This window comes from Panulirus ornatus, chromosome 63 (assembly GCF_036320965.1).
Source record: "Panulirus ornatus isolate Po-2019 chromosome 63, ASM3632096v1, whole genome shotgun sequence".
NCBI classification, from domain to species: Eukaryota; Metazoa; Arthropoda; class Malacostraca; order Decapoda; family Palinuridae; genus Panulirus; species Panulirus ornatus.
The window spans coordinates 1,074,869-1,087,445 of NC_092286.1; the positions used below are offsets into that span (position 1 = coordinate 1,074,869).

Sequence of the window (12,577 nt, forward strand, 5' to 3'; positions counted from 1 at the left end):
ATATGAAAGAGCAAAGAGAGGGAGGAAAGCCAAAAGAGGGGAGCTTAGAGATGAGGTCCTGATGCCACACTCTGTCAAAAGCCTTAGATATGTCAGTATGTCAAGGGCAACTACATATATCTATATATATCCAATATCATATATCACTTAGGGGCCCCTGCACATTTTACTTCCTCCCAATATTTGTACATAATAGGCTTCATGAGCTCTAGACCCTCCAAATTCTTGAAAACAAGGAGCCCTACCTTGAGCTTTTCTCTGGTCAGCTCTCGTTACCTATTTAAGCTAGGGGAAGGGAGTTTTACGCTCACATTGCCTCATCTCTTGAACGTTGTCTATCATACTTCATAAATTTTTTCATGTTCTCTGCATTAATCATGTACTGTTATTTTGTTCCATTTATCCACCACTTTTATACTATAAAAGAACTCCCTCAATATTTTTTAACAAGTATCTTCTTTAATTTCATGTTGCCCTAGCCCTACGTCTCTCAAAGAAGTGTTCACTGTCTGCATCATCGATCTGTTTTAAAACTTAAAGGTTGTGATCAGGTCACTGCATACTTTTTTTCTTCAAAATGGATAAATTTAAGGGTCTCTGGCCTTTTCTTGTTACTGAGCTCTCTTTATTATGATACCATCTTTTCTTTTGCTTTCCTCTGAACTTTTTCTATTAGCTTCTTATGCTTCTTTAGGTTACCAAACCTGAAACATTCTCTTGAGGTGGGACTGTGGCAGCAGGTTAAGGACATTGTCAGCTCCCAAGTCTTTCTCTCAGACAGATACATTCAACTTGTTTCCTGCTAGATGATAATCATATTGAAGCCTTTTCTCTATAACCCATCCTCAGCACTTTATATTTACTCAGGTTAGACTTTATCAGTCATGTGTCAGACTAGCTTTAGTTTGTTAAGGACTCTGTAAGATGATGCAATCCTCCACACTTTCCACTTCCCTTATGACCTGGGAGCTAATTTAGGTTGGAGTCAGTGCCTTTAGGCAAGTTATACATAGGTTATGAAGAGTAATGGTCCTAGAATAGAACCCAGTGGCTTTTTGCTGTTGACTTTGACCCATTTTGAGAAGACTCACCAGATTGCATTCCTAGTTCACATTCAGTGATATAATCTGATGTCCATTGAAGAAGTTTCCCCATTATTCATGCCTGGTGATTCATCTTAATCAACCTCTCAAGTAGCACAGGGTCAAATGCACTCTGGGCAGTCCAGATACAAACAATTTACCCAGTCTTCTCTTTTGGTGAAGACAGAAGTTAATCTTTTATAGAAAGATCTTAGAGTTTTGTTACAGATAACCTCCTCTCCCTCAAATCATGATGTGTCTCACATTGGTAATTTCTCCTTTGTAAAATTTCATCCATATGCATTCTGATTATCTTTTTCAGAACTGTATGCGTATCACTTGTGTGTGCTAGCCCTGCCACATGGCAAAATATTATTATAGGTGCTTGAAGGTAGGTAGTATGTATTATACATATATTTCGTTTCTTCTTTCAGGTGACACAGAGTACAATAAGTAGATTTGCTTGTCGCATAATTGCTCACAGAACGACTCGCACCACTCAGGTTTATGCAGCTGGGTTTGACTCTTCGAGGAATATATTTCTTGGAGTAAGTATATATTTGTTTTATATATGTTGATTGATTGGTAAGGATTTTCACTGTATGTATGGATCATGGTGAAGTGCCTGATGATTGGTGGAATGCCGATATAGTGCTATGAAGGTGAGTGTTCAAACTACATAGGCATAAGTTTGTTGAGTATTCTTGGAAAATTGTAAAGGAGGGAATTGACTGAGAGGGCGAAGGCATGCGCAGAGCATCAGATTGGAGAGAAGCAGTGTGGTTTCAGAAGTGGTAGAGGATGTGTGGATCAGGTGTTTGCTGTAAAGAGTGTGTGTGAGAAGCATTTAGAGAAACAGATGGATTTGTAAGTGGCATTAATAGTAGAGAAGGCACTTGACAGAGTATATAGAAATGCTTTGTGGAAGGTCTTAAGAGTTTACGGTGTGGGAGGTAAGGTGCTAGAAGCAATGAGAAGTTTTTATCAAGGGTGTAAGGCATGTGTACGAGTAGGAAGAGAGGAGAGTGATTGATTCCCAGTGAAGTTTGGTCTGTGGCAGGGATGTGATGTCCCCATGGTTGTTTAATTTGTTTATGGATTGGGTGATTAGGGAGGTAAATGCAAATGTTGGAGAGAGGGGCGAGTATGCAGTCTGGTGGGGATGAGAGTACTTGGGAAGTGAGTCAGTTGTTGCTCACCAATAATGCAACGCTCATGGCTGATTTGAGTGAGAAACTGCAGAAGTTGATGACTGAGTTTGGAAAAGTGTGTGAAAGGAGGAAGTTGAGAGTAAATGTGAATAATAGCAAAGTTATCCCTGGGGGATAGGGGGGAAAGAATACTTCCCACGCGTTCCTCACGTGTTATAGAAGGCGACTAAAGGGGACGGGAGCGGGGGGCTGGAAACCCTCCCCTCATTGTATTTTAACTTTCTAAAAGGGGAAACAGAAGAAGGAGTCACGCAGGGAGTGCTCATCCTCCTTGAAGGCTCAGATTGGGGTGTCTAAATGTGTGTGGATGTAACCAAGATGAGAAAAAAGAAGAGATAGGTAGTGTGTTTGAGGAAAGGAACCTGGATGTTTTGGCTCTGAGTGAAACGAAGCTCAAGGGTAAAGGGGAAGAGTGGTTTGGGAATGTCTTGGGAGTAAAGTCAGGGGTTAGTGAGAGGAAAAGAGCATGGGAAGGAATAGCACTACTCCTGAAACATGAGTGGTGGGAGTATGTCATAGAGTGTAAGAAAGTAAACTCTAGATTGATATGGGTAAAACTGAAAGTGGATGGAGAGAAATGGGTGATTATTGGTGCATATGCACCTGGGCATGAGAAAGATCATGAAAGGAAAGTGTTTTGGGAGCAGCTGAGTGAGTGTGTTAGTAGTTTTGATGCACAAGACTGGGTTATAGTGATGTGTGATTTGAATGCAAGGGTGAGTAATGTGGCAGTTGAGGGAATAATTGGTGTACATGGGGTGTTCAGTGTTGTAAATGGAAATGGTGAAGAGCTTGTAGATTTATGTGCTGAAAAGGACTGGTGATTGGGAATACCTGGTTGAAAAAGAGAGATATACATAAGTATGCGTATGTAAGTAGGAGAGATGGCCAGAGAGCGTTATTGGATTACGTGTTAATTGATAAGTGCACGAAAGAGAGACTTTTGGATGTTAATGTGCTGAGAGGTGCAACTGGAGGGATGTCTGATCATTATCTTGTGGAGGCGAAGGTGAAGATTTGTAGAGGTTTTCAAAAAAGAAGAGAGAATGTTGGGGTGAAGAGGGTGAAGAGAGTGGTGAGAGTAAGTGAGCTTGGGAAGGAGACTTGTGTGAGGAAGTGCCAGGAGAGACTGAGTACAGAATGGAAAAAGGTGAGAACTAAGGACGTAAGGGGAGTGGGGGAGGAATGGGATGTATTTAGGGAAGCAGTGATGGCTTGTGCAAAAGATGCTTGTAGCATGAGAAGCATGGGAGGTGGGCAGATTAGAAAGAGTAGTGAGTGGTGGGATGAAGAAGTAAGATTATTAGTGAAAGAGAAGAGAGAGGCATTTGCACGATTATTGCAAGGAGATAATGCAAATGACTTGGAGATGTTTAAAAGAAAGAGGCAGGAGGTCAAGAGAAAGGTGCAAGAGGTGAAAAAGAGGGCAGATGAGAGTTGGGGTGAGAGAGTATCATTAAGTTTTAGGGAGAATAAAAAGGTGTTTTGGAAGAAGGTAAATAAAGTGCGTAAGACAAGGAAACAAATGGGAACTTCAGTGAAGGGGGCTAATGGGGAGGTGATAACAAGTAGTGGTGATGTGAGAAGGAGATGGAGTGAGTATAATGAAGGTTTGTTGAATGTGTTTGATGATAGAGTGACAGATATAGGGTGTTTTGGTCGAGGTGGTGTGCAAAGTGAGAGGGTTAGGGAGAATGATTTGGTAAACAGAGAAGAGGTAGTAAAAGCTTTGCGGAAGATGAAAGCTGGCAAGTCAGCGGGTTTGGATGGTATTGCGGTAGAATTTATCAAAAAGGGTGACTGTATTGTTGATTGGTTGGTAAGGTTACTTAATGCATGTATGATTCATGGTGAGGTGCCTAAGGATTGGCGGAATGCTTACATAGTGCCATTGTACAAAGGCAAAGGGGATAAAAGTGAGTGCTCAAATTACAGAGGTATAAGTTTGTTGAGTATTCCTGGTAAATTATATGGGAGGGTATTGATTGAGAGGGTGAAGGCATGTACAGAGCATCAGATTGGGGAAGAGCAGTGTGGTTTCAGAAGTGGTAGAGGATGTATGGATCAGGTGTTTGCTTTGAAGAATGTATGTGAGAAATACTTAGAAAAGCAAATGGATTTGTATGTAGCATTTATGGATCTGGAGAAGTCATACGATAGAGTTGATAGAGATGCTCCGTGGAAGGTATTAAGAATATATGGTGTGAGAGGGAAGTTGTTAGAAGCAGTGAAAAGCTTTTATGAAGGATGTAAGGCATGTGTATGTGTAGGAAGAGAGGAAAGTGATTGGTTCTCTGTGAATGTAGGTTTGCGGCAGGGGTGTGTGATGTCGCCATGGTTGTTTAATTTGTTTATGGACGGTGTTGTTAGGGAGGTGAATGCAAGAGTTTTGGAAAGATGGGCAATTATGCAGTCTGTTGTGGATAAGAGAGCTTGGAAAGTGAGTCAGTTGTTGTTTGCTGATGATACAGCACTGGTGGCTGATTCGTGTGAGAAACTGCAGAAGCTGGTGACTGAGTTTGGTAAAGCGTGTGAAAGAAGAAAGCTGAGAGTAAATGTGACTAAGAGTAAGATTATTAGGTACATTAGGGTTGAGGGACAAGTCAGTTGGGAGGTAAGTTTGAATGGAGGAAAACTTGAGAAAATGAAATGTTTTAGATATCTGGGAATGGATCTGGCAGCAGATGGAACCATGGAAGCGGAAGCGAATCATAGGGTGCGGGAGGGGGTGAAAGTCCTGGGAGTGTTGAAAAATGTGTGGAAGTCGAGAACATTATCTCGGAAAGCAAAAATGGGTATGTTTGGAGGAATAGTGGTTCGAACAATGTTATGTGGTTGCGAGGCTTGGGCTATGGATAGAGTTGTGCGAAGGAGGGTGGATGTGCTAACACGGGAAAAGACAACAAAGGCCCCATTTGTTCACACTCACTCTCTAGCTGTCATGCAATAATGCACCGAAACCACAGCTCCCTTTCCACAGCCAGGCCCCACAGAACTTTCCATAGTTTACCCCAGACACTTCACATGCCCTGGTTCAATCCATTGACAGCACGTCGACCGCGGTATACCACATCGTTCCAATTCACTCTATTCCTTGCACGCCTTTCACCCTCGTGCATGTTCAGGCCCCAATCACTCAAAATCTTTTTCACTCCATCTTTCCACCTCCAATTTGGTCTCCCACTTCTCCACGTTCCCTCCACCTCTGACACATATATCCTCTTGGTCAATCTTTCCTCACTCATTCTCTCCATGTGACCAAACCATTTCAAAACACCCTCTTCTGCTCTCTCAACCACACTTTTTATTTTCACACATCTCTCTTACCCTATTATTACTTACTCGATCAAACGACCTCACACCACATATTGTCCTCAAACATCTCATTTCCAGCACATCCACCCTCCTGCGCACAACTCTATCCATAGCCCACGCCTCACAACTATACAACATTTTTGGAACCACTATTCCTTCAAACATAGCCATTTTTGCTTACCGAGATAATGTTCTTGACTTCCAAACATTCTTCAAGGCTCCCAGAATTTTTGCCCCCTCCCCCACCCTATGATTCACTTCCGCTTCCATGGTTCCATCCGCTGCCAGATCCACTCCCAGATATCTAAAACACTTTGCCTCCTCCAGTTTTTCTCCATTCAAACTTACCTCCCAATTGACTTGTCCCTCAACCCTAATATACCTAATAACCTTACTCTTAGTCACATTTACTCTCAGCTTTCTTCTTTCACACACTTTACCAAACTCAGTCACCAGCTTCTGCAGTTTCTTACATGAATCAGCCACCAGCGCTGTATCATCAGTGAACAACAACTGACTCACTTCCCAAGCTCTCTCATCCACAACAGACTGCATACTTGCCCCTCTTTCTAAAACTCTTACATTCATCTCCCTAACAACCCCATCCATAAACAAATTGAATAACCATGGAGACATCACATACCCCTGCCACAAACCTACATTCACTGAGAACCAATCACTTTCCTCTCTTCCTACACGTACACATGCCTTACATCCTTGATAAAAACTTTTCACTGCTTCTAACAACTTGCCTCCCACACCATATATTCTTAATACCTTCCACAGAGCATCTCTATCAACTCTATCATATGCCTTCTCCAGATCCATTAATGCTACATACAAATCCATTTGCTTTTTTAAGTATTTCTCACATACATTCTTCAAAGTAAACACCTGATCCACACATCCTTTCCCACTTCTGAAACCACACTGCTCTTCCCCAATCTGATGCTCTGTACATGCCTTCAACCTCTCAATCAATACCCTCCCATACAATTTCCCAGGAATACTCAACAAACTTATACCTCTGTGATTTGAGCATTCACTTTTATCCCCTTTGCCTTTGTACAATGGCACTATGCAATCATTCCGCCAATCTTCAGGCACCTCGCCATGAATCATACATACATTAAATAACCTTACCAACCAGTCAACAATACAGTCACCCCCTTTTTTAATAAATTCCACTGCAATACCATCCAAACCTGCTGCCTTGCCGGCTTTCATCTTCTGCAAAGCTTTTACTACCTCCTCTCTGTTTACCAAATCATTTTTCCTAACCCTCTCACTTTGCATACCACCTCGACCAAAACACCCTATATCTGCCACTCTATCATCAAACACATTCAACAAACCTTTAAAATACTCACTCCATCTCCTTCTCAAATCACCACTACTTGTTATCAACTCCCCATTAGCCCCCTTCACTGAAGTTCCCATTTGCTTCCTTGTCTTACGCTCTTTATTTACGTCCTTCCAAAACATCTTTTTATTCTCCCTAGAATTTAATGATACTCTCTCACCCCAACTCTCATTTGCCCTCTTTTTCACCTCTTGCATCTTTCTCTTGACCTCCTGCCTCCTTCTTTTATACATCTCCCACTCATTTGCATATTTCCCCTGCAAAAGTCGTCCAAAAGCCTCTCTCCTCTCTTTCACTAATAATCTTACTTCTTCATCCCACCACTCACTACTCTTTCTAATCAACCCACCTCCCACGCTTCTCATGCCACAAGCATCTTTTTTGCAAGCCATCACTGCTTCCCTAAATACATCCCATTCCTCCCCCACTTCCCTTACCTCCTTTGCTCTCACCTTTTTCCATTCTGTACTCAGTCTCTCCTGGTACTTCCTCACACAAGTCTCCTTCCCAAGCTCACTTACTCTCACCACTCTCTTTACCCCAACATTCTCTCTTCTTTTCTGAAAAACCCTACAAATCTTCATCTTCGCCTCCACAAGATAATGATCAGACATCCCTCCAGTTGCACCTCTCAGCACATTAACATCCAAAAGTCTCTCTTTTGCACGCCTATCAATTGACACGTAATCCAATAACGCTCTCTGGCCATCTCTCCTACTTACATACGTATACTTATGTATATCTCGCTTTTTAAACCAGGTATTCCCAATCACCAGTCCTTTTTCAGCGCATAAATCTACAAGCTCTTCACCATATCCATTTACAACACTGAACACCCCATGTATACCAATTATTCCCTCAACTGCCACATTACTCACCTTTGCGTTCAAATCACCCATCACCATAACCCGGTCTTGTGCATCAAAATCGCTAACACACTCATTCAGCTGCTCCCGAAACACTTGCATCTCATGATCTTTCTTCACATGCCCAGGTGCATATGCACCAATAATCACCCATCTCTCTCCATCCACTTTCAGTTTTACCCATATCAATCTAGTGTTTACTTTCTTACACTCTATCACATACTCCCACAACTCCTGTTTCAGGAGTAGTGCTACTCCTTCCCTTGCTCTTGTCCTCTCACTAACCCCTGACTTTACTCCCAAGACATTCCGAAACCACTCTTCCCCTTTACCCTTGAGCTTCATTTTACTGAGCGCCAAAACATCCAGGTTCCTTTCCTCAAATATACTACCTATCTCTCCTTTTTTCTCATCTTGGTTACATCCACACACATTTAGACACCCCAATCTGAGCCTTCAAGGAGGATGAGCATTCCCTGCATGCCTCTTTTTTCTGTTTCCTCTTTTAGAAAGTTGAAATACAAGGAGGGGAGGGTTTCTGGCCCCTCGCTCCTGTCACCTTTAGTCGCCTTCTACGACACGTGAGGAATGTGTGTGAAGTATTCTTTCTCCCCTATCCCCAGGGATAGTGGTAAAGGATGTGTGGATCAGGTGTTTGCTTTGAAGAATGTATGTGAGAAATACTTAGAAAAGCAAGTGGATTTGTATTTAGCATTTATGGATCTGGAGAAGGCATATAATAGAGTTGATAGAGATGCTTTGTGGAAGGTATTAAGAATATATGGTGTGGGAGGCAAGTTGTTAGAAGCAGTGAGAAGTTTTTATCGAGGATGTAAGGCATGTGTACGTGAAGGAAGAGAGAAAAGTGATTGGTTCTCAGTGAATGTAGGTTTGTGGCAGGGGTGTGTGATGTCTCCATGGTTGTTTAATTTGTTTATGGATGGGGTTGTTAGGGAGGTGAATGCCAAGAGTTTTGGAAAGAGGGGCAAGTATGAAGTCTGTTGGGGATGAGAGAGCTTGGGAAGTGAGTCAGTTGTTCGCTGATGATACAGCGCTAGTGGCTGATTCATGTGAGAAACTGCAGAAGCTGGTGACTGAGTTTGGTATAGTGTGTGAAAGAAGAAAGTTAAGAGTAAATGTGAATAAGAGCAAGGTTATTAGGTATAGTAGGGTTGAGGGTCAAGTGAATTGGGAGGTAAGTTTGAATGGAGAAAAACTGGAGGAAGTAAAGTGTTTTAGATATCTGGGAGTGGATCCGGCAGCGGATGGAACCATGGAAGCGGAAGTGGATCATAGGGTGGGGGAGGGGGCGAAAATTCTGGGAGCCTTGAAGAATGTGTGGAAGTCGAGAACATTATCTCGGAAAGCAAAAATGGGTATGTTTGAAGGAATAGTGGTTCCAACAATTTTGTATGGTTGCGAGGCGTGGGCTATGGATAGAGTTGTGCGCAGGAGGATGGATGTGCTGGAAATGAGATGCTTGAGGACAATGTGTGGTGTGAGGTGGTTTGATCGAGTAAGTAACGTAAGGGTAAGAGAGATGTGTGGAAATAAAAAGAGCGTGGTTGAGAGAGCAGAAGAGGGTGTTTTGAAATGGTTTGGGCACATGGAGAGAATGAGTGAGGAAAGATTGACCAAGAGGATATATGTGTCGGAGGTGGAGGGAACGAGGAGAAGTGGGAGACCAAATTGGAGGTGGAAAGATGGAGTGAAAAACGTTTTGTGTGATTGGGGCCTGAACATGCAGGAGGGTGAAAGGCGTGCAAGGAATAAAGTGAATTGGATCGATGTGGTATACCAGGGTTGACGTGCTGTCAGTGGATTGAATCAGGGCATGTGAAGCGTCTGGGGTAAACCATGGAAAGCTGTGTAGGTATGTATATTTGCGTGTGTGGACGTATGTATATACATGTGTATGGGGGTGGGTTGGGCCATTTCTTTCGTCTGTTTCCTTGCGCTGCCTCGCAAACGCGGGAGACAGTGACAAAGTAAAAAAAAAAAAAAAAATATTCCTATGAGTCCATACGAATATCTTGATCATGTGCAAAATTGTGATCCTTTCCAATATATATGTGTATATATATATATATATATATATATATATATATATATATATATATATATATATATATATTATATTATATTTATACTTTGTCGCTGTCTCCCGCGTTTGCGAGGTAGCGCAAGGAAACAGACGAAAGAAATGGCCCAACCCCCCCCCCATACACATGTATATACATACGTCCACACACGCAAATATACATACCTACACAGCTTTCCATGGTTTACCCCAGACGCTTCACATGCCTTGATTCAATCCACTGACATCACGTCAACCCCGGTATACCACATCGCTTTAATTCACTCTATTCCTTGCCCTCCTTTCACCCTCCTGCATGTTCAGGCCCCGATCACACAAAATCTTTTTCACTCCATCTTTCCACCTCCAATTTGGTCTCCCTCTTCTCCTCGTTCCCTCCATCTCCGACACATATATCCTCTTGGTCAATCTTTCCTCACTCATTCTCTCCATGTGCCCAAACCACTTCAAAACACCCTCTTCTGCTCTCTCAACCACGCTCTTTTTATTTCCACACATCTCTCTTACCCTTACGTTACTCACTCGATCAAACCACCTCACACCACACATTGTCTTCAAACATCTCATTTCCAGCACATCCATCCTCCTGCGCACAACTCTATCCATAGCCCACGCCTCGCAACCATACAACATTGTTGGAACCACTATTCCCTCAAACATACCCATTTTTGCTTTCCGAGATAATGTTCTCGACTTCCACACATTCTTCAAGGCCCCCAGAATTTTCGCCCCCTCCCCCACCCTATGATCCACTTCCGCTTCCATGGTTCCATCCGCTGACAGATCCACTCCCAGATATCTAAAACACTTCACTTCCTCCAGTTTTTCTCCATTCAAACTCACCTCCCAATTGACTTGACCCTCAACCCTACTGTACCTAATAACCTTGCTCTTATTCACACTTACTCTTAACTTTCTTCTTCCACACACTTTACCAAACTCAGTCACCAGCTTCTGCAGTTTCTCACATGAATCAGCCACCAGCGCTGTATCATCAGCGAACAACAACTGACTCACTTCCCAAGCTCTCTCATCCCCAACAGACTTCATACTTGCCCCTCTTTCCAAAACTCTTGCATTTACCTCCCTAACAACCCCATCCATAAACAAATTAAACAACCATGGAGACATCACACACCCCTGCCGCAAACCTACATTCACTGAGAACCAATCACTTTCGTCTCTTCCTACACGTACACATGCCTTACATCCTCAATAAAAACTTTTCACTGCTTCTAACAACTTTCCTCCCACACCATATATTCTTAATACCTTCCACAGAGCATCTCTATCAACTCTATCATATGCCTTCTCCAGATCCATAAATGCTACATACAAATCCATTTGCTTTTCTAAGTATTTCTCACATACATTCTTCAAAGCAAACACCTGATCCACACATCCTCTACCACTTCTGAAACCACACTGCTCTTCCCCGATCTGATGCTCTGTACATGCCTTCACCCTCTCAATCAATACCCTCCCATATAATTTACCAGGAATATTCAACAAACTTATACCTCTGTAATTTGAGCACTCACTCTTATCCCCTTTGCCTTTGTACAATGGCACTATGCACGCATTACGCCAATCCTCAGGCACCTCACCATGAGTCATACATACATTAAATAACCTTACCAACCAGTCCACAATACAGTCACCCCCTTTTTTAATAAATTCCACTGCAATACCATCCAAACCTGCTGCCTTGCCGGCTTTCATCTTCCGCAAAGCTTTCACTACCTCTTCTCTGTTTACCAAATCATTTTCCCTAACCCTCTCACTTTGCACACCACCTCGACCAAAACACCCTATATCTGCCACTCTATCATCAAACACATCAACAAACCTTCAAAATACTCACTCCATCTCCTTCTCACATCACCACTACTTGTTATCACCTCCCCATTTGCGCCCTTCACTGAAGTTCCCATTTGCTCCCTTGTCTTACGCACTTTATTTATCTCCTTCCAGAACATCTTTTTATTCTCCCTAAGATTTAATGATACTCTCTCACTCCAACTCTCATTTGCCCTTTTTTTCACCTCTTGCACCTATATATGTTTTTTTTTTTTTTTTTTTTTTTTTTTATACTTTGTCGCTGTCTCCCGCGTTTGCGAGGTAGCGCAAGGAAACAGACGAAAGAAATGGCCCAACCCCCCCCATACACATGTATACACATACGTCCACACACGCAAATATACATACCTACACAGCTTTCCATGGTTTACCCCAGACGCTTCACATGCCTTGATTCAATCCACTGACAGCACGTCAACCCCGGTATACCACATCGCTCCAATTCACTCTATTCCTTGCCCTCCTTTCACCCTCCTGCATGTTCAGGCCCCGATCACACAAAATCTTTTTCACTCCATCTTTCCACCTCCAATTTGGTCTCCCTCTTCTCCTCGTTCCCTCCACCTCCGACACATATATCCTCTTGGTCAATCTTTCCTCACTCATTCTCTCCATGTGCCCAAACCACTTCAAAACACCCTCTTCTGCTCTCTCAACCACGCTCTTTTTATTTCCACACATCTCTCTTACCCTTACGTTACTCACTCGATCAAACCACCTCAAACCACACATTGTCCTCAAACATCTCATTTCCAGCACATCCATCCTCCTGCGCACAA

General features: G+C 42.7%; 1 protein-coding gene across 2 annotated transcripts in view; it reads left to right on the top strand.

The window, feature by feature from the left end:
- Nucleotides 1–12,577, top strand: part of Pli (E3 ubiquitin-protein ligase pellino) — a 198,518-nt gene that overhangs the window by 100,986 nt on the left and 84,955 nt on the right. For both annotated transcript variants that reach the window (XM_071656594.1, XM_071656595.1), the window contains exon 6: nucleotides 1,517–1,630. In XM_071656594.1, coding sequence (XP_071512695.1) covers nucleotides 1,517–1,630 — 114 coding nt within the window. The remainder of the gene's footprint in view (nucleotides 1–1,516; nucleotides 1,631–12,577) is intronic.